Here is a 27,604-nt window from a genome sequence, read left to right as displayed (position 1 = left end):
AGTGTGAAGTTTAGTGATGACTTTTTTATTACATGTATCTTCAGATCACCAAAGAGAGAGTTCAACAGGACAAAAGTTTAATTGCACACACTCCACATTTTACATGACAGACATCTTTAAATACATTAATACTTAGTGGAATGAAGTCATTTGTTCATGTCTACAATAGTATTTGGTTCAAAGAAAATCAACAGGAGACAAAACAAATACAAACAGCAACAGATGATGTCACATGTAGCTTATTTAAATAAATTCATGTAGTAACAAACAGGGAACGTGAGCTGGAGGGGATAAAGGGCCCTGCTCCAGTACAGCTTTTTACTGTACTGTGTCATACACGTACACACCCACATACTGAATGAGGGAAATAATTCCTCAAAGTAAGAGGTTGTACCACAGCTAGAGAAACACTTCCTCTATTGATTGTGCACTTTATAAAACTGGAAACAGGATAAATTAGAGCGCTCAGATCTGTGCAGAAGGTAAAATGAGCTGAACAGCTGACATCTATGTCCAAACTGCAACTCATTACACCCCAAATGAGCTGGTCCTGGTACAGTGATGACAGCCTCCAGAGGCAGAGCCCTGTCCTCGACGTACTGTGGAGCAGGTTTGTTGGTATGAACTGTGGAGTGGTTCGTTTCTTGTGGGAAGATTAAAAAGATGCTATTGCAGGAGAAACAGAACAGGAGCTTCTTCAAAGACCTTCCTCCTTTGTTTACTTTCTTAGTTCCTTCAAGAATACCGAAAACTATTGTTACCTTCATCACAGATTCCTCCTCATGTTCCCACTCCAACATGACGTGCTTGGCTGCCACTAAAACTGCCTTTTGCATGTGCATGATAACAGTAACGCACAGGCAATGTTACATAGCATTACTGCTGCATGTGTGAGGTTAATATTATGCAGCAGAGTGAATATATGACGCTGTTAGTGGCATTATTTAGACTGTTTTACTCTGAGCATTTCACAGCACAGTCACAGGCCTGTGGTGTTCACTTGTATACCAGTACTACAGTAGTAAAGCAGGACTTTACTATGAGGAAACCTTCAAAGTGATCACCATGTAAGAATGCTGCGACAGAACAAGTACAAGAAAAGATGAATTACTGAAGTACAAATTTAGTGTTCTACAAAACAACTCAATAAATACAATTAGGAATGTGAGTGTGGGTAACAAATAATTCTATTAAAGTGAACAAAATGACATGAATCCACACGCCAGTACTGAGATGCACTGACAGGACTGTCAGCCAGCTGGGCTAACATCACTGGGGGCAGAGCTGTAGGGCTCTGACATCACACTGCATTTCAAATACCTAAAATAACGAACACTTCCTTTACAACAGAGTGCTTAGTTTGAGTCCGAGCGGAGCCTGGAGGATGACGGGCTGCAGGATTAAAAAGGTCTGTAGTTCCAGAAACTGGAGAAAACCGATATCTGCAGGGAAGGAAGCAGCTGGGATTTAGTCAAAGTTTAAACAGTTTTCACTTCTTTTCACTTTCTGCTCACTGTAACAGATTTAATGTTGAAAAACAAAGAACTGTCTAGACCAATAGGAAAAGTCACTTTATAAAACAAACTGCCAAAGGGTCCAAATACTTTAAGCCACTGTGGAAACACGTTTAGGCAAACTGTGCTGTGTTTACGGGCTTCAGGAGGAAGATCATTTAACCCAGAGCATTTATCCCAGAGGTCTTTGATCCTGATCTGTTCCCACAGTAAAGACACAAACCTGGCATTCAAGGCTGGTTCTAGAAAGTAAATGAAACAAACCCAAATCCACATCCAGCGTTGCCAAACCTAGCTGCCATCATAAAGCTGTCACATGACCCTGGTTAACGTCTTAGTTGACCCCAGGTTAGTTACACAGTGGTGTGGAGACGTGTTTGTCCCCTTCATAATTTTAGATTCTGTATAATTGGCTTTTTCTATGTTTGATCTGAAACACTGAAGCATGACAAAAAGACCCCCCCCCCGCCCCCATTAAAGCTCCAGAACCATCAGCATCAGGGGTTAGGGTAACCCTCTTTACACTGAATGGTGGTGTTATTAAAAGTTCATATTTTCTAATTAGTTTCAGTTTTTATTTCACTTTTAGCCTTTAATTCAGTTTTCAGAGTAAATATTCATATTTCATTGTCATGTTTGAACATTTTTACTCACATTTGTCTCATGTTGGCACAGAAAACTCAGTACAGGTGTTACAGTAGAAACTTAAATCAGTTTATCTCAAACACATTCATCGATGATGAATCAGACAATTTGTAATTAAGGTTTTTACCAAACAGCAGTGTTGGGGAGTAATGGAGTACATGTTCCGGCGTTACGTATTTAAAATGAAAAAAAAAAAGGTGGTATTCAGAATACAGTTACTTTGTTGAAATAAATGGATTACACGGCGGTCTTTTCCTGTTTCATATGTTCGGCTATGCCCTCTCTATTTCTGGTAATTCCACGCTGTGGGAAACCCAAACAAAACGCGCATTAAGAGGCTCTAATGTCTGTGTCTCAATCTCACGGCCCATGCCACCTCTACTGCAGCTGCATAATGACGAAGAAATATTTTTTAAAATTATTATTCAAAAAATGATTTAATATGAAGGCAATAGGCAGAGTGTTACAGGCATTACCCTAAACAATGTAGCCTCATGGGCAGTGTAGTCCGTGCTGCAGGGAGAATGGACTGCCACACCCGTTATGTGTCTGTGAGCGAGGGAGGGACAAAAAGGAAAAGTCCGAGCTGTCACCGAGCAGAAACGGGAGCTGGAATCATGTAAATATAATAATAACCACAGCAGCCAAGAAGAGTGCCTGACGAGCCCAGCTGTAAGTAAGCTATTAAGACTCAACTGTACACTGTGTTCGTGTTTTCCTCCGGAAAAAATAAGTTCCGTTGGAGCAGCCTTTCAACGCCTCTCTCTGTCTCTGGCAAGCAAAGTTGACCCAGACAACAAAGTAAAGCTAGTTTTCGGCTACGAGCCCGACACGAACCCGACGTATTAGCCAGAGGTCCCTTTACTACGGTTCGGAGCCGCAGACCTGTTTTATATACGCACAGAATAGTTTCTATACGAGATCGCTGCAAAAAGTGCAGCCTTACCTAATGTCCACCTACTGTTACTCATTTATATTAAGATTTAATAATCTAGTTGGTATTGGTTTGGCGAGTAACCTTCAGTAATAGTAAAAAAACAGAGAAATAGTACATTCGTGTAGTACTGTAGTGGAATACATTTTAAAATTATGTACTCCCAGAATGAATGCTCCAAAATTTCCTCCACATCTCTCAGGTCATGACTAATAATGTATGGGAGTGTTTGGAGGGACTGACCTTGTCCTTCAGCTGCTGACAGAGCTGCAGGGATATGGTGAAGAACACCAGCGTGTCACTCAGCCAAGGCACCACACACTCAACTTTGTGAACATGGCTCACCTCAAACCGGTTGTTGTTGAGCTCACTGTGTTAGCAAAATGTAAAGATACTGTCTTAAATACTGTCCACCATGTACACTTTAGCACTACTGTGTCTTACCAGTAACTATACAGTATATCACTATTTCCATCCACCATCCAAGCCAGCATCGTGGGGGCAGGAGCCTATCCCAGCTGTCAGAGTAAGAGGCCAGTCGGCCACAGGACTATTTAAATGTTACTTATAGAGCCAGGTTTTAGTAAGATCACACAACAGGTGCATCACCTGGTAATGAAAATATGTAGTTTTCTAATAATAAGCATGTATATAAATAGTTACAATGACACCGATGGCTCTTTATGTAAAGCCACTGAGCACAACGTTTCACCTTCCTACAACATATTTAAGTTTCATCAAAGGACTGAAGGACTTACAACATTGCTCCAGGGCTGTGCAACACTGAGCTTCCAGCAGGCTTGAAATTCTGCGGATATGAGAAGGATCACAAACACTGGTCACATGACAGAGTGTGGCTCCACAGACGGGTGCACGGTGTCACAGCGTCTAACCTTGGTGGTGTTAGGAGGCAGCACGTGGAGCTGGTACACAGTCAGACACAGTTTGCTTAAGTTGATGTAAAAGTTGACCATGACATCCCCGGGTATGGGAGGAGAGAACATTTTCTGGTGATCAAACAAGAGAAGCTGGTGTGAAACCGAGTTAGCCTGACGTTTTATCTTAACCACCAAACATCACAGGATGGTTTAACCTGTCATTCTGACACCAGTATTACTCTGCTGGGTCTTCTCTGCAGTAACTTTACTGAGGTAGCACACTCAGAGTTCATCAGGTCCTGCTCTAAAATTCATCATCAAGGGCCACCATAGGCCAAACCCAACCTGCAGATAGGTTTGGTGTATTTCTGCCCTGGTAGAGTTTATTTCCACCCACACCACATTGACGAGTGCTTCTCCAACCTTTCTCCTCAAACATCAGAACAAGGTCAGCATGGGCTCAGAGCAGGTTAATTATGTAACAATCTAATGACTAATATTTGATGTGGCTTTGCTACTGCCAAATGGCTTTATTAACATATCCTGCATTAAACAAGTTTAAAGTGTGGAGAATCCCTTTGTGAACAGCAAAGGTATAAATAGCTCCTACAGGTTACCTGGGGCTTCGGCCACTAAAATTTAACCGAGTTAATCTCTGATCCTCTGAGTCTCGAATGAGGTTAGTCAGGGCCAATCCAGACTGTGGATACTGGTTTCACAGAACAGTTGTGGATTTAGAGCCCAGCACTGAGACTGGGCTTTTTACAGTTTTAAATGACCTCCTAACTATTACTGACTGTTCCACTTTAGCACTGCTGTGATGCCGTAGATCACCCTCGTCTGTCAGCTGGAGCCTCCCATCAGAGTCAGAGGGACTGCACTGGAACAGCTTACACTGCACTGACCTACAGGAGGACACAGCATCCTCAGAAACCCTGCTCTCACGAGGAACCTGATCTGACTAAACTTGCTGTCATATATCCTCAAAATGTTTTCTTTAAAACCCGTGTCTTTACAAAGACAGTTATTCTCTAGTAAGAACACTGAGTGCAGCGTGCATACCATCAAACCGCTGGCAGCCAGCTCAGGCAGGGTCATGGAGGCTGGGGTAGTGAGGCGGTTTCGAGCTCGTGTAAGCTGCAGCATCACTCCATCCATGAGCTGCAGCATGAACACAAACCTGATGTTAGTATCAGCAGCACCAGGAGAGTGGCAGCTCTGTGCTAACAGGGACACACCTTATTAACCTCAGCCCCAGACTTGAAGTGGTAGCTCTCGTCACGGCTGCTCAGCAGCTGCAGAGCCTGGTTCACGTGGTTCCTGGCATCTTGGATCTGATGGACCACAGAAACGAAACAGAAGTTCATAAATAAAATTCAGTGTTTGATGACTATTCTCCAGTATCACCTCTCGGGTTCATTGCATTCACTTTTAAAAGCTAGGTGGTCTGGACTAGACTACCTGATGACTTACAGATCTTCATATGTAAATCATCACGTACAGCTACTCATACGGATTATAAGTAAAGTTTTACACTGTGGACATGTTTAACAGTTTGGTTTTTCCATCAGCTACTATAGAGGAGCAATCTTCTGTTTCACAACATAATCATGTAAATTAAAACAGGACTTTAATAACTGGTGAACTCTGTACAGAGAATTTCAATAAATAAATACAGTTTGAATTCTGACATCCTCACAATGATAAAGCTATTATTCCAAAATACAAAAACATGTGCTGCTGCTTGTGGTTTTTCCATCACTGCAGAGCTCAGATATTAAGACAAACTTATTGTTTACAGCCTATTACTGATGCTTTGGCTGTAGGAAAAACATTTTCCACTGTAGAGAAGAGAACTGGCTCCACCGTCTGGAAACATCCTGTTAACACTTTGTTGTCCACTCCTGGATGTTACCAAATCTCAGACATGTAAAACAATCTGCTGCTTTATTTTCAGCTCACGGCATAACATGTCCCTAACATGAGAACAACAAGTATCTGCGACCAGTGTCACACAGCACACAGAGCTGTGAACAGATGCTGCTGCATGTGTCTGCCTTCACCCACACCTGGCAGTGATGGCTGATAGCATTCACAGTACTCGGCTGCTTTGGGCTCAGTAATATTTTTCATAATACTATGAAGGTCAAATTGTGTTTGGTATAATTAATGCAAGGTGTTGATTCAATTCAAAGGAACATTAAAAGCTCGCTGGCTGTGATGTGGTCAGGCCTACCTGGTTAGAGACCCCGCCCCTCTGAGCTGGACCACAGTCCTGCTCACGTTTGAACATGTGAGCAGGACTGTCTGAACACAGACACATGTTGACAGTCTTATAATTATATGGGTGCATCAGGTAATACTTATGTGATGTCACACTACACGTGTGCTAACAGAGCACAATTACAATTTGACTTTCGGTCCCACACAAATGTTACAGTGACTGTGTTAACACTGTGAGACTGGTTTCATTGGTAGTTAATATTTGACTTAACATAGCTCTGACTCAGCCTGGCTCCACTCCTGAAAAGGACCCTGACAAACAGAGATTCCTGCTTTGCTCTGTGTGAACCACGTCGGTGCACTGCCACTGCAGCCGGCACGTTAGCTGCTTTATGGTCAGCGTTATACCAGGGAGCTGAGCGCTCTGAGGAGTTGCCTTCTTTCTCATTGTTGTCTAATGTTTCATCCTCAAACTTCTGCAGCTGTAAAGTCAGAGTAGCAGCTATGTGTTTTATTAAGTGCAGCTCTGTTTTCTATACCTGTTGCAGTTTCCACTGCTTGTCTTCTCTAAACTGGAAGTGCAACACTTGGCTGCTCTTTGCAACCTTCAGGTTGATATCCTGTTGAGACAGAGTCAAACATTAAAGATGCTCAGCCTAAAGCAGTGTCTTTAAAAGCCTTTGTGAGAACGTCATAAACTCACAGCCTGAGTCAGCACTTCCCCCTGCAGAGTCAGCACGCCCTTCACTTGATCCATGCTGCTGAAAAAAGTCACATTTTTACCTTTGGAATCATCACAGGACAACAAACACAGAAGGAAGTGGATCTGAAAGATGACCCTATCACGTATAATGCCGACAGCGTTACATGTAACGTGCAGAGTCCGCTCCTGTCACAAATGATTACCACAGTAACAGTACGGCAGTGAGAGCTGCATTTACGTTGAGCTGCCAAGGATGAAGTTCTCCTGTTTAAGCTGATTTTCAAAGCCTGGTGTCGGCATGGAGAAACGTCTGGATGCCTCCTGGTGACAAGAACACAGCAGAGACTTCTTCAGTCAGAACATGTGCTGAATGTTCCTGAGAGCTTCTTATTGCTCTGCTGTAGAGTCCTGTTAGAGATGTTCACTGACAGGACTGTGTGTATTTATGATCACTGTGCTGAGGACACTTGTGTTTGATCAGCTTTTCAGTTAAAACCACAGCGCTCTGTCATAGTGACCTGCCAGATGTTGTCACTCTAACAGCCTGGCAAAGACTTACTGTGACCAGCAAAGAGCTCCATGGGTAAAACTGAATAGTATGGATCATTTCAGCCACGTAATTATGAAACTATTTGTAACACATGAAAGCTTATCGTTTACCTTGAGAACATCTTGGAGCTGCTTTAAGACAGCGTGCACTTCTTCTTTAAGCAGCCAGTTGAACTCCTCCTCCTGCCAAACACAGTAAACCAGTTTACTGTCAGTGAAAGACAAAGATAACAGACCAGCAGCTCGCCCTGCATGCGTACAGAATTACTATTATTAATCAATAATACATATCAATAACTATACCGGACGAGACTTCAAATTACTCATATGTCAGTAATTTACATGATTACCCAATAATTTGCAACATTGTGTCCAATATCCATAAACTTGTATTTTGACTTCATACGATTAGACTGATTGACCCTATGGAAGATTTCTGCTGCAACACAGGCAGTCGTCTGGTCAGGTCTATTATTTGACCTTTGTGTAGTCCCGCCTCTTTCAAATAATTCAATTAATGTGAGACTGAAATTGAGCACTTCAAGGGCTTGAATGGAATATTTACGCCCATTTTATACAGTCCTGCATTTTCAGAGGCACAAAGCTAACTGGCTAATTGACTAGCAGTGCCATTAATGTCAGTGTAACATCCACATGAGCACAGGGAACCCTAGAACAAACTATGGGGTGTGCCACACTGGGGGAAGCACCGGTCTACAAGGGGACAACCCGTTGTTTCTTTAACGTTCCATCCCAAAGTACCACACAGACCATTGTTTCATGGTCCATGCAGATTCAGCCACTTAAAACGGTCTGATCCTGGACACCACACCAATGATACCAACAGGCTGTGACGTGGAACTAAGCAGCAGTGGTAATGTGTCGTGTATCCACAGTGGGGGCTCAGTGCAGAGGCTCGCTACACTTAGACCTTACACCGTACTGGTTTGTATGAAAGCATAAAAACCACACTGCTAATGTTCTCTCACAAAAATGAAAAGTGTCCAGCTCAGACATCCTGTGTGCGTCTCATTACTGAAGGACAGGACAGGGTCAGAGCCTCAAAGCCAGCTGTGGACCATCAGCCAGCTGTGACACTGGGAGCTCCAGCGGGATTACTTGTGATTGGTTGTTACTGGCAAGCAGACGGTTTTACCAGTACATGGCTGGCTCTGTTCACAGCCATATTAGATCATTCCCTCCTGCTATCGTAGAGATACACTCTGAAACGTCAGCTCTTTGCTGACAGTGACATTTACACGTCTGTTGATGCCATTGAACCCGCAGCCATGTTTAACAGTATGACCCCCGCCCTGCAGTGAGGATGAGGAACAGGGAAAACGTTTAGGTCCAGTTTGTCTTCAGCAGTAAACAGAAGGCTCGGGCTCACCTGTCGGTAACGGTCTCACGGTGAGCCGTTGCCATGGGCCCACTGACCGTCAACCACAATGTCATAGTAACATGACAGCGCGAGCTCGGGCTGCAGCCGGGCAGGCGCGGACAGGCTCGGGGCGAACAGCTACCGTGGGCAGCTCTGTGCAATAACAGACGAGTCAGTGGGAAACGCCACCAGCCATTCAGTCACACAGCGCTGTGTTTGCTAGTCTAATAGCAGTGGTGCAATATACGTGACGGCTGAACAGCTTACCAGCACTACGCGCTCCACCTGACTGGCCGTCGACGTCTTCGGTAGCTCCGACAGAGACCGCTGCGGATTCAGCATTTTGTCCTGGCACCAAAAACAAATCCACGATCCCCAAACACCGGCCTCTGTTTCGCTCGGGATGAAGCAGTCTCACGGTAGCCTTGGGAAGCTCTGTTGCCTTCACTGACGTCGGATACAAGTTAGGTTAAGTTGAGCACCCAAAGAAACGGTGATAAGTTGAAAATACAAACAAAAAACAAAACAAAAGCGACCACGGCACGATGTTCCGTCACTGCAACAGTTTATTATCCGGCCTGTAATTACGTGAGTCAGACGTTATATTTTCCACGTTCACTATTACAGTTCATATAGTCTTTAACTACCTAAGTACCTGTGTGCTGTCGTTACACACAGATCATGTTGCTCCTCTTTAGTTACCGGCTGCTGCTGCATTTAGTTTGATTAGTTACGCCACGAGAAAATGAAGCTACATTTTTATTGTTTTCTGTCAACCACCTGAATGCAGCATCAAATTAGTCACATGTTTAGTGCAGAGCCCTTCCATTCAACGGCTCTGGTGTAGTGGCGCCACCCACCAATCCATATCTGGCTTAAGAACTTCCGCTTGGCGTTTTCCAAGCTTACGGCACAGAGCCGTTACGCAACCCACGCCTGACATTTGGTCAAACTGGACGTGACGTAGGTAGTGTCAATGCGGCGACATTCCTAGTCCTGAGAGTTGAGTCGGGAGGAGGTCACAATGAATTCCAACATGTCTGGGTCATGTGACCCGTGCGATTGGAATGTGTCGGCAGAATTCCTGTCTTGTTTAGTCATCAGTGAGTGCACTGCACTGAGATTTTATATGACAGCGAGGGGATGCTTGTTTTGTATTCACACTTCTTGGAGGATTAGCATCACCTGCGAGGCTCACCTGCCTTCTTCACATGTCTTGCATACACATTCGTACACCTCGCTGTGATCTTGGTGGCACATTTATTTCAAGGTTATTTTCAGATAGAGCAGGCTAAGAGGACTGATGGTCAGGGATGTCAGCGGATTTAATAAACTAGCTTGAGGACAAACACGTTTCCATAGAAAATACAGTCGTGAACGGCTCCGACTAGGATCCAAAGATGCCAGACTGTGCCATTTAAGTGAGCAATAGTTAGTCAGGCTTTGTGAAGGTCATTCACAGTGTTTAAGTAAAGGCGAGTAAAGCATTTATTCTTGAATTAGAGATCGAGAAGCAGGAAAAAAATAAAGGCAAAACACCTTTTCAAGACGAATGAATGAATTGATGAATGAATGAATAAATCCAAGTGAGAACGGCGATCATTTAGCAGAAAGTGCTTTTCTAACAGTCAGTAATTTGAATGCTTAAAGTGGCTGCTGTACTCGTCTAATGCTGTTGTCGGTTAGATGTTAGTCTTCAACTAGTTTCAACATCCTTGTATAAACTGCAAACCTGTTTGTCTACAGTGTTTCTTCTGTGGTTCATGTGCAGAAACCTGTAAATAGACAGGTACTTTTAGCATTACTACTCGTCCTGAGCACTTAATGTTGAGCCATTCTGTCTTACTCACAGGGTCCAGTTTCCTGCACAGAACAGACATTACTGCCACTGTGCATATGCTGAAGACCCAATTAGGTATTTATTAGGTGTGTCGTCCTCCAGCTTAATTCAGAAGCTGCTCATCACACAGTTATTCACAGGTGAGTTAATCATCTGCAAGAGCTGGCAGCTGGAGACGGACCACCTCTAAAATACAAGGTGTGTTTAATCCATAATCACACACAGAGACATAAAGACTGCGTGAGTCAGCAGAAAGACCAGAGCATCATGGCAAAACAAAGAGTGAGTAAGATGTGCTACAACTGTAATGAATTTCAAGTCTTTATAAGTGTGCCCATAACAACGGACTACACTCATGTACAAACGAGAGGTGTGTCTTCTCGAGTTCACTAAACTTATGATTGGGGGTTGAGACCTGGATTATTTTGGTAAACTGGAGAAATGACAGATATCCACGTTCCAACTTTGGAAACAGCAAGGAAACAACATTTTTGGATGTTTCATAGTGATGGGATTTCCGGCTCTTTTTAGAGAACCGGCTCTTTCGGCTCCCAACCGGCTCTTCAGGTTGTTTTGTTGCTTTAATTAATTTATTATTAACAATAATATAGAATTATGCACAAAAGGAATTACTAATGTCAAAAAAATAAGTGGTTTTATTTATATATGTTTATATATAAATATATAAAGACAAAGCACGTACAAACTCCAAAGCACATTTCTAGCATTAACTGAACTTCCAAAACAGAGCTACCTAGATCATTTATACACAAGCACTCATATATATTCAAATAATTTAAAAAAAATGTTCATTTACCTGTTACTACCACACACCAAATCCAGTCATTTGTACTTCATGGCTTGTGTAGCCACTAGGTAACAAAAGCTCAACACTGCGCCGAGCATCCTGAAGCACCTCTGTTGTCTTTTGTACGTGTTTTGGAGTTTATACGTGCTTTGTCTCTATGGGGCCACCGTAAATACACTTTTATTTATTCACTCCACATAAAATGTAATAAATAAAACATATAATACAAAAACCAACTATTCACATTTCAACTTTTAACTATTTAAATTTCCAGATTTTTCCTTTTAAACAAATTTAAAGTGAAACAACACAAAACACTGCAAACCACAACACAATTAAATATAAATTAAAATATGAAAACAAAAAGAAGATGCACATTCTCTGTCATATGGGCCTGCATGAATAAACTTTCTGACTCCTTTATCATCCGCAACTGAAAATAGTTGTGGATGATTACTATACCTTTCTAATGTGACGTTGTTGTCCCTGGCTCTCTTTCTCTCTCTCTCCCTCCCGCTCTGTTCCTGTGCTACTGTGAGTGTAACTACCGCCCCTCCCCCTCTGCCCAGCGCAAAGCGCAAGGCTCGCGTGCGGAGTGAAGCAGAAAAAAAGTGCAAGAGAGAGGGAAAAAAAACCCCCACGGCTCCCAATAAGTAGCCGGCTCGCGTCGTTCACTTCAAAGAGTCGGCTCTAAGAGCCGTTTCGTTCGCGACCGACACATCACTAATGTTTCACCACTGTTTGTATTTTTCTTATTACTTGAAGCCTCTAACAGTGGAGACTGGTGGGCACAGAGACAACTTACAGGTGTTAAAGGAGAAGTGGAGGGAAGGGACACTCCAGTGTTTTAGTCCCTGCAGGTAGATTTCCCCATGTAGCAAACTGCAGTAAAAGCTCAGATACAGAAGCTGTGCTGCACAGAGGGAAAGTGTGGGACAGATGGAGAGGTAATTCAGGAGCATCCATTCTCTCTTCTCTATATATTCCTCTTTCTCTTCCTACTTCTTCCCTCCATTCCCTGCTTTCTTTCTCCTGTGTAGTTAAAGGGAGGCTTTCATGTTTTGTTTCTGGGAGATCAGGAAGAAGAAAAATACAGAGCTCTGTTTCGGGGAAGAAATAGAGCTGGAGTCAGAACTTAGTCACCTAGCTTAGTGAATGCAAGCTGGTGGAAACAGAAGCTTGCACATTTATTCAAATCTTTCATATCTGAGTTAGTTTACTCATTTACATTATTATAATAATACTTTGATTTAAAGGTAAAGCAGTTTGTCATGTGTGGAGCATTAGCACCGACAGTTCGTCTCAGTGAGCAGGCTGGTAACGTCACGACTGAACGGGAACGCACAGCATTTAGATGATTAGTGGGTTTTTTTTGTTTGTTTGTTTGTTTGTTTGTTTGTTTGTTTTAAATCCTTAGTCATATTTTTTCAAACGTGTGTGTTAAGACATATCTGCCATCTTTATCTCACAGCTACAATGGCCAAGCTGACTTTATATTGGCTTCCCATACAAAAGAATAATTTTGAAGTGGTTTGTGGCTGTGGTTGTTTCTAGTTTCTACTGGGACCAATCCTGTTTTCTGCCTTTGTGACCTGATGATCTAAAAACATGTACAAGTCCAGGCTCAGTCTGCGACAGCAACTGCAGTGACTAGCTGTTGCACCTTATGGGTTGTTTATGTGCTGTGGTGCTGAACTTCCTGTTTGCTAAGCCTAACTTAGTGGCTTAGTGAACTACTGTCTGTGAAGGTTCTCAGTCAACCAGGTCATCGTAGTCTAAGGAGCTTGGAAAGAAAAATGCGTCTGGACTTCTTTAAGTTGCTTGAAGATGTTTCACTTCTCATCTGAGAAACTTCAAGACATGCTTGCCCCACACTGGATCCTCACCAATTTGCCAATCGACTCAATAGGAGTATAGAGGATGCTGTACCCACAGTGCTTCACTGTGTACTCACCCCTGGACAACAAGAATACTTATGCAAGAATGCTCTTTGTTGACTTCGTGTGAAAACAGAAAATGGGCACAAGAACAGTTTATATAAGGAAAGAGTTTGATTGTATAGTTTGGGTCACTCCCTTGGTGAGGAATGTCAATTGGATGAGAGTGACAGCGAGTAAGAGAGGATCCCAGAATGATGTCTAAAGAACAGTTAGGAGGTCGTGTGTGTGTCAGTGGCTTTGGAAGAGACTTTGTTATTAGAGATGTAAGGAGCCAGGATGTAGTTCCACGCAGGGCTGTTAGACACATCCAGACACACAGGCTGCGTCCCAATCCAGCGACCGCACACTTTGGAGTACGTGCAGTTCGCGTACTACGTATGGTGCGTACTAGGAAGTACGAGAAGTGCGGAAGTGAGAGGCTTGTGAAATGGGACGGTCTAGCCTTCATCGCGCTGCTCAGGTTGCCTAGCAACCATGACACTAACCGCGAGAAACGTTTCATACAGCATTGTTTGACAGAAATGAAGGAGAAAAAATGTTTTTTTGTTAGTTCATTTTTTTATGACATCACTTTGATTAGTTGAGTATCTGAGGCTGAGACCACAGGACTGTAAAACATGATTGTTGGGCTTCATTTCTGTACTGAACAGTCATTTTAAGATTAGTTAGTAAATAACAATTAGCTCATGTTGTTCATGAGACTAAAATCATCTCACTGTGGTAATGTTAATATAATATGGACAATATTATATTTATTGTCAGATTATTGTGGTATATATATATTACAGCAGTGAGCTTGAACTCTGGGTCAAAGATTTAAGTTGCAGTTATTTATATTTCCTATCACCTTAAATCTTCACTCAAAGACAAGTATCTCTGACAGTGTATATACAGATGTATTATATATAAGAGACAAACATTGTTCGTTTAATATGTTGGCATTACTAAATTTGGCTCAATGCTTACATATATGTGTAAAAAGAAAATGTACGAGCTGTGAAAACTGTTTCTGATAGAATGAAGATCAGACTGATATATGAAATATTCCTTTATTGGGTGAGAAAATCAGAGCATGTCATAACTGCTTTAAGTCATACAGAATAGATATCAGAGCCTTAAACAGGCTGACTTCTGCTAAATGGGTCAAACTGGGCAGAAAGTATACAAACACATAACATCCTTATAGAATATGATGTAACACTATAGATCAGCTTAGCTCAGAATATATAAAGCATATAAACAATTACAGCAATATGATGCAACAAACACAGCAGTGCTACTAATCCAAAATACTCAAAGCTTCATAGAACTGAAACAAACATTTATTTTTAGCTCCATTCTGCTGCTGATACATACTTTAGGTTTCTGAATATTAAACTTGTTGCTGCCTTTCATAGTGTGTAACTTGAAGGCCCTGAGTACTTTCTCCCACACTGAAAACACTGGGATGATAACATTATTTGAACATTACCTAATAAGACTGATTCAGGACAGACAATTAGTTATGTTAAACTTTCCTAGCAGTCCTTCACAAACAGGGAACAGTCTGTCTATTCTCTCCATCTGTCAGCTGCTGCTGGCTCTTCCTCCTCCTCTTCCTCACACACTGCTGTTTGTCCTGGTGGATCATCAGGGGTGCAAAGCCTCACAGATGATGTGCAGCAGTGGGTCCCTCAGTCTGTCCTCACTCTGGACACTTGCAGTTGTCACACATGGAAATCAAATGTGTGATAAGCTGCAGGATTCAAACACAAGTGTAACTTATAAATACATGTTCATACTTTTATTCCACAATCAGAGAGAAAGAAACAGAGAGAGAGTGCGGGACAGACAGACAGGTGACAGTCTCAGGTGTATACACTGCTACAAAACAGCACAAGAGAAGGAGGATTTAGTGTTTGTGTTATTACGAGTGCTAAACAAGAAGAGTTCCCAGATGGTCCAGTGGACACATGTGTGACTCCTGTGATTAAAGCATCTTTCTTTCAGCTTAACGAGTGAACCGTCAGCTCGTTCAAACACACGTTAAAGTCCGTTTGGCTCGACACCACCGAACAGAGGCAGCAATATAACATAGCTAACATTAACAGTGCAGTGAATCCTGCTTGTGCCGTCATATTCAGGACTGCAAACCGAGCAGCATCACTGACTTTCAGCTTGTTGTGTTTGTGGATATATGACTGACTTTAATTACGCATAAAATCATCACATTCTCTGTAAGATTAAGGTCGACTATATATATATTTAGAAGTAGAGGCTTTAAAACCAAGTTACCGCTGAAAGTACAAACATCACTAATGTCACATAACTTTGCCGACATGTGGCCAACAGTAATGTTTTAATGTTCCTCATTATTAAACAATTGCACATAAATAAGTGACATAATCAGGGGCGATTCTAGGATCAGAGCTTTGGGGGTGCTGAGCACCCAGAGAGCTGCCCAGCCAAGCAAGATAAACCTGTCTCCGTCAGTCCCTGCATCCTTAAATGTTGTCCCGAGTTCTCTCTAACTGTCTCCTTGGTGCATTTAAACCCCTGTTCCTCCCTGTCCTCGTCGTCTGTTGTCTTCGTCTCCGTTATCAGTCATCGTAATTTTACCATCTCTGTGCAAGTCTGCAAATTTCTTTATGAAATCATAAGATTCTTAAATTCATCAAGTCTCTCTGTGCCTGGGTCCTCGTTACAAAACATGACATCACTGTTTTGTACATTTTAACACAATTTAATCCCCACATTTGTGAAAGAAAAGCAAAACACTTATTTGAAAAGTCTGTAACAAAACCATCAAATCTGATAAAGGTTATTTACAGTGGCTTGCAAAAGTATTCGGCCCCCTTGAACTTTTCCACATTTTGTCACATTACAGCCACAAACATGAATCAATTTTATTGGAATTCCAGGTGAAAGACCAATACAAAGTGGTGTACACGTGAGAAGTGGAACGAAAATCATACATGATTCCAAACATTTTTTACAAATAAATAACTGCAAAGTGGGGTGTGTGTAATTATTCAGCCCCCTGAGTCAATACTTTGTAGAACCACCTTTTGCTGCAATTACAGCTGCCAGTCTTTTAGGGTATGTCTCTACCAGCTTTGCACATCTACAGACTGAAATTCTTGCCCATTCTTCTTTGCAAAACAGCTCCAGCTCAGTCAGATTAGATGGACGGCAATTGTGAACAGCAGTTCCCTGTATATCCCTCAAGCTATCGTCCAATATCCCTTATAAATGTAGACCTTAAAATAATCTGCAAAGCTCTCTCAGAGAGACTAGAGAAAATAACCCCCCTCTTAATTCATCCTGACCAAACTGGTTTCATAAAAGGTAGGCACTCATCAACAAATACACGTAGATTACTTAATTTGATAGACTACTCATACAGTAAAAACATCGAAACTACAATATTTTCTTTAGATGCAGAAAAAGCATTTGACAGAATTAACTGGAAATTTCTATTTCCAGTTTTTAAGCATATCAACTTTACACAAATTTGGTTTTGGAAACTCTTTCATTAACTGGTTACAAATATTATATAATTCCCCAACAGCTTGTGTCAAAACAAATGACCAAACATCCTCCAGCTTCTGTCTCCTGAGGGGCACCAGGCAGGGATGCCCACTCTCCCCTTCACTGTTTGCAGTTTTTATTAAACCACTAGCAGCAGCAATTAGACAGAATTCAGTAATTAAGGGCATAAAATGCAAGAACGTGGAACATTAAAATCAGCCTTATGCGGATGATGTGTTACTTTTTCTCCAAAACTCACAAACCAATCTCTCTGGGGTAATTGCATTGATAAAGTCTTTTGCAAGAATATCAGATTACTCAATTAACTGGTCAAAATCTACAGTCCTTCCGATTAATTGCTCCTTCCATAATTCTTCTTCTACTCCACTGCAATCAGGAAATATAAAATATTTAGGTATTAATGTTTCTCCCAAGCTTGCAGATCTAACTAAATTAAACCATATCCCACTTTTAAAGAAAGTAGAAGGCGATCTGGCTAGATGGAAATGTCTACCCATATCACTCATGGGAAGGGTTGCCGCTATAAAAATGATGGTATTACCAAAGATAAATTATTTATTCTCAATGATCCCAACTAAACCGCCACAAGATTGGTTCAGATCTCAAGATTCATATATGTCCAAATTCCTTTGGAAAAATAAGCCCCCACGTACAGGGAGTGCAGAATTATTAGGCAACTTAACAAAAAACAAATATATACCCATTTCAATTATTTATTTTTACCAGTGAAACCAATATAACATCTCCACATTCACAAATATACATTTCTGACATTCCAAAACAAAAACAAAAACAAATCAGCGACCAATACAGGGAGTGCAGAATTATTAGGCAAATGAGTATTTTGTCCACATCATCCTCTTCATGCATGTTGTCTTACTCCAAGCTGTATAGGCTCGAAAGCCTACTACCAATTAAGCATATTAGGTGATGTGCATCTCTGTAATGAGAAGGGGTGTGGTCTAATGACATCAACACCCTATATCAGGTGTGCATAATTATTAGGCAACTTCCTTTCCTTTGGCAAAATGGGTCAAAAGAAGGACTTGACAGGCTCAGAAAAGTCAAAAATAGTGAGATATCTTGCAGAGGGATGCAGCAGTCTTAAAATTGCAAAGCTTCTGAAGCGTGATCATCGAACAATCAAGCGTTTCATTCAAAACAGTCAACAGGGTCGCAAGAAGCGTGTGGAAAAACCAAGGCGCAAAATAACTGCCCATGAACTGAGAAAAGTCAAGCGTGCAGCTGCCAAGATGCCACTTGCCACCAGTTTGGCCATATTTCAGAGCTGCAACATCACTGGAGTGCCCAAAAGCACAAGGTGTGCTATACTCAGAGACATGGCCAAGGTAAGAAAGGCTGAAAGACGACCACCACTGAACAAGACACACAAGCTGAAACGTCAAGACTGGGCCAAGAAATATCTCAAGACTGATTTTTCTAAGGTTTTATGGACTGATGAAATGAGAGTCAGTCTTGATGGGCCAGATGGATGGGCCCGTGGCTGGATTGGTAAAGGGCAGAGAGCTCCAGTCCCACTCACACGCCAGCAAGGTGGAGGTGGAGTACTGGTTTGGGCTGGTATCATCAAAGATGAGCTTGTGGGGCCTTTTCGGGTTGAGGATGGAGTCAAGCTTGACTCCCAGTCCTACTGCCAGTTTCTGGAAGACACCTTCTTCAAGCAGTGGTACAGGAAGAAGTCTGCATCCTTCAAGAAAAACATGATTTTCATGCAGGACAATGCTCCATCACACGCGTCCAAGTACTCCACAGCGTGGCTGGCAAGAAAGGGTATAAAAGAAGAAAAACTAATGACATGGCCTCCTTGTTCACCTGATCTGAACCCCATTGAGAACCTGTGGTCCATCATCAAATGTGAGATTTACAAGGAGGGAAAACAGTACACCTCTCTGAACAGTGTCTGGGAGGCTGTGGTTGCTGCTGCACGCAATGTTGATGGTGAACAGATCAAAACACTGACAGGATCCATGGATGGCAGGCTTTTGAGTGTCCTTGCAAAGAAAGGTGGCTATATTGGTCGCTGATTTGTTTTTGTTTTGTTTTTGAATGTCAGAAATGTATATTTGTGAATGTGGAGATGTTATATTGGTTTCACTGGTAAAAATAAATCATTGAAATGGGTATATATTTGTTTTTTGTTAAGTTGCCTAATAATTATGCACAGTAATAGTCACCTGCACACACAGATATCCCCCTAAAATAGCTAAAACTAAAAACAAACTAAAAACTACTTCCAAAAACATTCAGCTTTGATATTAATGAGTTTTTTGGGTTCATTGAGAACATGGTTGTTGTTCAATAATAAGATTATTCCTCAAAAATACAACTTGCCTAATAATTCTGCACTCCCTGTAGGAGAGGTGGAGGAAGAACTCAGCCTGGGTGTCTGTTCTCTTGTGTAGTCTGGAAGATGAGTGGATGACGGGCTGGGTGCTGTTTTCTCTGTGGTGGGGTTGGGTGGGCTGTCCCGGGCTCTGTGGGGCCGGGCGGCGCTGCTGAACTGGTCCCCGGTCCGGATGGGCCTGGGCCCCCTTGCCCTGGTGGGTTGCAGAGTATGGGGGTGCCTACTGGGGTCAGCGGGGGAGCTGTCCCCAGAGAGGGGTCACTTGCCCCTCCCTTTCTTCCCTCCCCATCTCCAGCTGCCTCCCTCTTCCCGCTCCACCACAATCACCCACACATGCAGGGCCTTGGGGTAAAGGTGTGTCACCAGGGTGCAGGGGAGGCATCCCCCCCCTCTGTCCCCTTCTGGCTGCCTGTGCCTCAATTTTATCCCACAACTTAGACATTCACATTACTCACACTCTCATAACACATACATATAGGATCTTGGGGGTGGGCACGCTACACGGCATCCAGAAGACCATTAGGGTGTACAACCTCACCCCTGGCGTCGTTGCCCACCTCTCAATTTTAAATACATGTAGACATTGAGGGCTATCAGGAGGGGCTATGCGCTTACCTGCTGCTCTCTGGCAGGTAGCTCCATGCCCTCCTGGGTTTTAAATGCACCTTAGAACACACATGCATCAACACTACATATGAGCGGGTGGAGGGAGGTTTGGAGTCTTCACATTCCCCCGTTCTCTTTTGCCTGTTGGGGCGGGGGGCTGGGAGGAGGAGTTGGCCGTCCGATTGGGATCTGGAATGTGGGGCCTCCCTGCTGCTGCCGAGTCGGGGCAGCCCATCCAGGGGCAAGGGTACCTAGACCTGGGGCTTAGAGTACGCTTGGGGAGTGTGATTGTGTGTACAGTGTCTATTTATGTCTGTCTCCACGTTGGGCGAGTGTTGAGTAATTGCATATGAGAGCATGAGGGTGGGAATGGATGTTTGTATCTGTGTGTGCCTGTATGTCTGTGTCTATATGTCAGGTTGGGTATCAGACGCCACCTCTCTGGGGACATCTCAGGCCCTCCAAGGTATGGAGGCCTATCTCCCCCAACCACTCCCACTGCCAGTGGCAGACGCCCTCAGACATCGGTGCGTTGGTGGTTCTTTGTGTCCAGGGGTGGGCGCCCAGGTACACACCGGCTCACTCCTTGGTGGCTGCTTATCGGGGCCTGGAGCCTGGGGCTCGCTCGGGCCACTTCGGGGGTGGGGTGCCCTCGGCCTCTCGGCCTGGGGCTCAGTCACTCTGGCACAGCTGGCTGCCGGCGGAGCTCACGGGCACGTCACTGCAACCTGCAACCCCCCGGCTTCTGCTCCGCAGCTGCTGAGTGACCCCTCATCTGGGGCTCTCCTCAGCTCTTTCTGGGATAGTGGCGCGGCTGCCCCTCTGTTGGTCTTCCTTGGTCTCTTGTGCTCTGAGGGCCTCTGGATGTCTGGAGTTTTGATCTCCTCCATACCTGCTTCATGCCCTGGAGGACGGGGCTGTGGCCCCCCACACCCTCTAGCAGATCATTACATGAAGGAACCTTTTAAATACAAGCGCGTTCATGCTCACAGGTGTACACACGGGTGATCACACACAAACTACACCCTTTTTGGCTCCTACCTCAAAGCACACGGTGCGCTGTCGATCTTACGTGCTGCACAATAATGTTTAATATTTAGTATTTACTGTTATATTCCCATAGATCATCGTGATGTTGGTTATTATGTTGCTCTTTTTCTTTCTTCTGCTTGTTTTCTCTTTTTTCTTTCTCAACAGGTGATCCAGGTGATTGATATATGTATTTTTTGTCTGCTTATTTTGTTGGTTTTTGATTTTTGGCCTTCATCCCCGTCCCTCTTCCCCCCTGTTTTCTTTCCCTTTCTTTCTCCCCTTTCTTTTCCCCAGTCAAGTCTGTCCCGTATTTAACAAGTGAAAATAAACAATAAAAGGTAAAAAATAAATAAATAAATAAATAATTGTCAAAAAAAGTAAGAAATCTTTGGGGATGCTTTGGGTTTGCTGAAGCACCCCCCAAAATGGGCTAAAATCGCCCCTGGACATAATATTCAGTACTTACTTTACTTACTTTACTCTTCGGCCGCTCCGCTTCATCCATCCGCTGCTTTTTTCCAAAAAATTATCCACACCCACCGCCGCGCTATGAATTGTGAGATAAATGGGACCATGAAGCGTACACCGGACCACGCTTCAAATTTGGGGAAATCGGGGGGCGTTCCAAGATGGCCGAGTAAGTACACGCTTACTGCCGAGGTTAGCAAATGTAACCCTATAATACGGTAGGAACATTGTGTCAACTCAGACTTCAGAAGCTTCTTCAGTATTTAATCCAGAAAAGGACTGATTTTGATCAATAAAGCGACAAAATGTCACAGCGTGACAATAAAAGACCGTCGGCTAGCTCCAGAACGAAGCTACTGCTAAAGGCTAATGCTAGCCAAACAGCCGTGTCAGTAAATCCACTGCTTGACAACTGCCATGACTACACGGCTCTTTCACTACCTCTCCCAATAACTGAGGACGTGATGGACGAGTTTCCACCTCTGCCCGTCTCACCCAGCCAGTCTCCGGCGCCAAAGAAAGCGTTGCATTCAAAGGTAGATAGCGTGGATATTGTTGAAACTCTATCAAAGCTAATAAACGAAAGAATGGATGACCTTGCACTACAGATTGCCGGGATCAGAAAAACTGTGGACTTTGCATGTGAGGAGATAAAAGATGTCAAATGCAGAGTGGGCACTTTGGAGCAGAAAATCTCCAAAGAGGAAGAGCGTATGGATAAAAACCAGCAAAGAATCACAGATCTCGGGCGATACTCCAGACGGTGGAACCTCAGGCTGTTTGGTGTCAAAGAAGACCAACAGGAGGATACATGGAGAGTTGCTGTTGAGATTTGTCAGGCCGTGTTGCCTGAATGTAAAAATCAACTTTATGACACCATTGACACTGTACATCAGGTCGGCTCCAAACGCCCAAACAACACCAGTCCCAGACCTATTATCATCCAGTTCATCTCCCGCAGAACCAGAGATAGCCTGTGGAAAGCAGCCAAGACATCTCCATTCTTAAAGGAGAACCGGGACATGAAGTTTGCTGAGGACCTTTCCAGAGAAGAGAGAGAGCGCCGGAGAGAGTTGTGGCCCATTATTGAGAAAGCTCGCAGAGAAAATAAAAAGGCCTATTACGTCGGGTGCCGGAGTTTTGTTAATGGGACAGAAGTTTTCCCATCTTCAGAATGAGAGGTGAATATGGGGGGAGCTAAGGAATAGAAAAGTCCCTACAATGTTGCACAGTTGCTTGGACTTGGTTGACTGTTTTTCATTGATCCTTCTGGTGTTTTGGATCATTAAGTCTATGCTTCATTTATATTGTGAGGACACTTTAAGTTACAGCACCTGAGTTGTATCCTAAAAAATATTTTTTGTATTTCTGCCGAGTTATTTTCATCCTTGCAATGCTCGGTCCCTTAGTGAGGTTTATTTTTTGTTAAGCACACAATATTGGTTCCTTAAATTTCTAGCTGTTTATTTTTTGTTTTCTTAATTGTCATTTTCTATTGTTTCCCTTAATGCCAGGGGGTTGAGACAGATCTGTAAACGTAAAGCCTTATTTTTGTTTGCTAAGAAATATAAAAGTGATTTTTGTTTTTTCCAAGAAAGCCATTCTGTGTCTGCTGATGTGAACTTCTGGAAGTCTCAGTGGGGTAAAGATGTTTGGTATTCGCACGGCACAGAGAGGTCAGCTGGGGTCACAACTCTCAAAGGTAGCTTCGGTGGTATTGTTCTACATTCAGATTGTGACTCTTTGGGTCATTATATTTGTCTGGTAGTAGAATACAATCACTCCATTTTCATAATTGTCAATTTATATGGCTATAATACCAAACCTGAAAATGATAAATTAATTGACTCTTTAGATACAAGGATTAGTTTTTGGCTCTCTAAATATCCCAATTCAAATTTAATAATTGGAGGAGATTTTAATGTTTCACTAAATGACACTGATGGCCCCCAGCACAACATCTTAGGAATAATTTGAGATTGGAAACATTTATGGATAAATTTAATGTAACTGATATCTGGAGAGACAAATTTCCTGATGATATATCATTTACCTGGAGGACTGTTCTGGTTCAAGAAAATCGAGTATTGATTTCTGGTTAATATCAAGTAGTCTATCAAAGGACAGTGTCATGGTCAATATCCTTACAACTCCACTTACGGACCATAGAGCAATATATATTAACCTGCAACTCTTTCCTACTATTGCAATTAATAGATCCTCATATTGGAAATTAAATAGCTCGCTTTTGAGCCATACAATTGTAGAATCTGAAATCACATGACTGTTGAAACACTTTATACACAAGGCTAATATTGAGAATTCCTATAGCACAAACTGGGAAATTTTTAAATTTGAGACGAGTAAAATGTTGAGACAGTATGGGGCAAAAATAGCTAAGTCAAGGGCAGCAGAAGAAGAAAATCTAATTGTTCAAATTTCCGCAATATATCAACTCCCACCAGACGAGGTCTCGGAGGAGGATAGATTACTTCTTAGGACCTTTCAATCTAAACTGGATGAGATTTACCGCCAGAAAGCTGAAGGAGCTTTTGTTCATTCAAGAAAAAGATGGACAGAGGAGGGAGAGCAGAATTCTGCTTATTTTTTCCACTTATAAAAACACAGATCTAAAGCCAATACTATTCATAAACTGAATATAAATGGTACGGTCAGTGATGATGCAACAATTATCTCTCAATTTTGTTGTAATTTCTACTCAAAGTTGTATGAATATAATTATAACGCAAAGGTCGCTACCCAATTTAAATAATGTTGAAATGATTAAAAGTGCTGATAGGCTTTTTTGTGACAGTCCAATTACTGAAAAAGAAATATTGACATCTATTGAATTTCTTAAAAACAACAAATCTCCAGGCACAGATGGGCTGGTGGCTGAATTCTATAAATCATTTTCTTCTCAGCTTGCACCCTTTTTGTTGCAGGTTTATAATGAAAGTATTGAAAGGGGCACTCTTCCCCCCAGCCTCACTCAAGGACTTATTACTTTAATTCCCAAACCTAAGAAGGACCTACTTTTTATAGACAACTGGAGACCAATAAGCCTCCTAAATAATGATTATAAAATATTAGCTCTATTGCTAGCTAGAAGAATTAAATATATTTTGGATGATATTGTAGATGAGACACAGTCTGGATTTATGACAAACAGGCACATCTCCAATAATATTAGACCCGTCTTGGATATTCTGGACTACTCAGCATTAATATCTGATGAGTCATTTATCCTTCTCCTGGACTTCTATAAAGCCTTTGACTCAATTGAGCATGAATTTATATTTCTTACACTTCAGAAATTTGGTTTTGGCCATATCTTCTGCAAAGCTATCAAAACTCTGTATTCCAATGCTAATAGTTCTATTAGAATGAAAAATGGCACCACTTCTCGTTTTAGTCTTAATCAAGGGGTATGCCAGGGTTGCCTGAGTAGCCCTTATCTTTTTTTTACTTTGCACTCAAATTCTTGCCCCTCATATTTCGAATAGCACTGTGAAAGGTATAAATATAGCAGACAGAGAGATTGTCATCAGTCAATTGGCAGATGATACCACAATTTTTCTTAAAAATGCTCTTCAACTTCCTCTGGAAAAACGGGACACATTACATCAGAAAAAGTGTAGTGATGAATGACTATGAACACGGTGGTCTCAATGTTTTGGATTTTACTACTCTAAACAATACATTTAAGATTAATTGGGCTAAACATTTTCTTAAAAATCCGGTATCCATTTGGAATTTTATTCCTCACTACATTTTCTCTAAGTTTGGTGGTCTAAGTTTTATCTTAGGTTGTGATTATAATATAGATAAGCTTCCAGAAAACCTTTCGATGTTTCACAAACAAGTTCTATTAGCTTGGTTCCTTATATATAAACAGAACTTTACACCCCATACGTATTTAATTTGGAGTAATAGGAACATAGTGGATAAAAATAAATGATTATTTTTTTCTAGGTGGGTTGAAAAACAGATTGTTTTAGTGAATCAGCTGTTTAATCCTAATATGCAGCTTATGTCTTATTCAGAATTCTTAAACACTTATAAATTTCCAGCCACACCCAAAGAATATGCCATATTATTTGATGCAATACCTACGGGTATTATAATGCTTTTTAAAGGTATTCAACCATGCATATCATCTGTTTCTCTCCCGAACCCTGTGGATTCACACATAGGAAGAATCTGTCTAACAAACCATAGTAAAAGTAATAAGAATATTCGTGCTTTGTTCCAGACAGAATCTCTAACTATTCCACATGTGGTCTCTTATTGGAATTCCATTGTCAGTGACATTAAGTGGAAAGGAGTATGGACAATTCCTAACAAGTATCTGGTAACGAATAAAGTGAAGGAAGTCTCATTTAAAATACTGCATAAATTTTCTCCTGCTAATCATTATATGACAAAGTTCAAAAGGGACATAAATGTGAACTGTGGATTTTGTGGAAGCCATCCTGAGACTGTGCAGCAGCTCTTCTGGATCTGTTCATACGCTACAACATTTTGGAAAGACTTCAGTAGATTCATTGCTGGACATCTCTACAAAGACTTTACTGTGAAATGGGAAAATGTTGTATTTTGTTTCTTTCGAAGGCAAAAAAAAGATGATGTTTACTTTATAATAAACTTGTTAGTTATCTTAGCTAAATTTTATTTTCACAAATGCAAATACAGTAACCAAAAGCCTAATTTTAAACATTACTATAATTATGTTTTATGTTACATAAAATTGATTCGTGGATGACTTAACAAAAAGGCTATGAAAACTATTACCATTTGTAGTAATTACAAATTATTTGAATGTATGTAATCCTTTGTATTACACCCCCTGACATATGTTAATTTTGTTCTGGTTGTATACATGTTCTGTATACTGTTTCTCAATAAAGTTTAAAAAAAAAATGGGGGGAAATCGACGGCGCATTTGGAGTACACTTCGGATTGGGACAGCCGTCATCGCGTCGCTGTGACGTAATAGGTCTCAAAATGTGTACTCCGGAGCGTGCGGTCGCCGGATTGGGACACAGCTACAGAAACTTCTACAACTGCACATACAGATGTATGCATCGTGCGTGATATCACAGAGGTCATGTATTAGCCCAGGGACAGACCTGAGCCACAGCCACCCCCAAGTAATTCATAAATTTCAAACAAATCATCTGCTGATTGGAAAGTTAGTGGTTGGTGGTCTGTGTGCCAAAGTATTCCTGAACCCAGTTTGCTTCACTGGAGTGTGAATGTAGAAAGTGCTATAAAAAGCAGTCTATTTCATTGTTACTAAACACTTATATGAAAATCAGCTTGATGTTTGTTAAAATGAAAATTTTGAACCAATTAGTTGTTTTCTCATAAATTTACTGACATTTTGTTAGACTTAAAACACTTTATTGTCCTGAGGCAACAAACCAATTTCGTGTGTGTGTGTGTGTGTGTGTGTGCTGAAGGGGATGAAATTTATTGATTTTAAAACAAAAACTGTCTCGAACCATCAGAGTAGCGGCGACACGTGGTGCATGTAGCAGGGCATCCAGGCCATCACCAGCTACGACAACACCTGCCTGCGATGGTGACGCCTCCCTCCCAGATGCACTGAACGGTGAGGCATACATGTCAAAGACCATCCCCCCTCACAACGTCCGGGTTCTGTGTCTGACCTCCGCTGATGTGAGAAAAACTCTTTGCAGAGTTGACACATGGAAAGCTGCTGGTCCAGAAAACACTCCTGGGAGATTTGCACAATAGCAGAGGTTAAAGAAGTTTCACAGATAAATAAAAATGTTGTAACCTAACAGAAAAAATGAAGGACGTGCTCATAATTCAAACAGAACAAGTAACATTGAATGTGCTTATTACATTAGATTGAAATGAATGAAGAACCGTTTGCTGGAAACAGTTTTGGTGGTTTGTGGTACAAAATGTCTGAATGGACTGTCTGTAAAGTTTTATCTATTCGACATTTTCTTTGAGTTTTTATGTTTTAACAGAGGTTTAAGAACAAAAGCTGTCAAAATAATGTGACATTCAAGTAAACTCAGTTTCAATTCTATAGTGCTAAATCACAGCAACAGTTGTCTTTACACAATAATACTGAGGAAGATTTTTGTGAAGAAAGCGCCATCTGCTGGTGACACTCTGTAATTGAATGAGAGAGGCCTGTTTACAGGGG

General features: G+C 41.9%; 1 protein-coding gene and 1 long non-coding RNA gene across 5 annotated transcripts; one reads left to right on the top strand and one right to left on the bottom strand.

The window, feature by feature from the left end:
* Positions 1-4: 4 nt before the first annotated feature.
* Positions 5-9,636, bottom strand: rogdi (rogdi atypical leucine zipper). 4 transcript variants are annotated; one of them, XM_005461619.4, is made up of 12 exons: positions 9,483-9,636; positions 9,095-9,274; positions 7,558-7,629; positions 7,136-7,218; positions 6,898-6,955; positions 6,734-6,814; positions 5,210-5,305; positions 5,034-5,132; positions 3,987-4,100; positions 3,852-3,901; positions 3,337-3,463; positions 5-1,442 (listed from the first exon to the last, which is right to left on the bottom strand). In XM_005461619.4, exons 2-12 carry the CDS (start codon positions 9,167-9,169, stop codon positions 1,401-1,403), a joined length of 897 nt encoding a protein of 298 aa, XP_005461676.1. In that variant the 5' UTR covers positions 9,170-9,274; positions 9,483-9,636; the 3' UTR covers positions 5-1,400. The 4 variants fall into 4 exon arrangements, with proteins under 4 accessions (XP_005461676.1, XP_005461675.1, XP_013120586.1 ...); XM_005461618.4 differs by having other exon boundaries at positions 9,475-9,634; XM_013265132.3 differs by having other exon boundaries at positions 9,095-9,635.
* Positions 9,637-10,866: 1,230 nt separating this feature from the next.
* On the top strand, positions 10,867-27,340 carry LOC102077324 (uncharacterized). Its single transcript, XR_267448.4, has 3 exons — positions 10,867-10,949; positions 26,931-27,034; positions 27,123-27,340. It is a non-coding gene; the product is annotated as an uncharacterized LOC102077324 (long non-coding RNA).
* The last annotated feature ends 264 nt before the right edge of the window (positions 27,341-27,604 follow it).

Source organism: Oreochromis niloticus, linkage group LG4, assembly GCF_001858045.2.
Source record: "Oreochromis niloticus isolate F11D_XX linkage group LG4, O_niloticus_UMD_NMBU, whole genome shotgun sequence".
Classification (NCBI taxonomy): domain Eukaryota; kingdom Metazoa; phylum Chordata; class Actinopteri; order Cichliformes; family Cichlidae; genus Oreochromis; species Oreochromis niloticus.
Note: the sequence above shows the minus strand (reverse complement) of the source record. Positions and strands in the feature narration are given on the sequence as shown.

What these genes read in the sequence shown, in the direction of transcription:
- rogdi (XM_005461619.4), bottom strand. Translation starts at nt 9,169, where the DNA reads ATGCTGAATCCGCAGCGGTCTCTGTCGGAGCTACCGAAGACGTCGACG. An exon ending in AGGTGGAGCGCGTAGTGCTG is followed by an intron (nt 7,630 to 9,094) that starts GTAAGCTGTTCA and finishes TGTGTTTGGCAG; the next exon opens with GAGGAGGAGTTCAACTGGCT. An exon ending in CTGGGGCTGAGGTTAATAAG is followed by an intron (nt 5,133 to 5,209) that starts GTGTGTCCCTGT and finishes TTCATGCTGCAG; the next exon opens with CTCATGGATGGAGTGATGCT.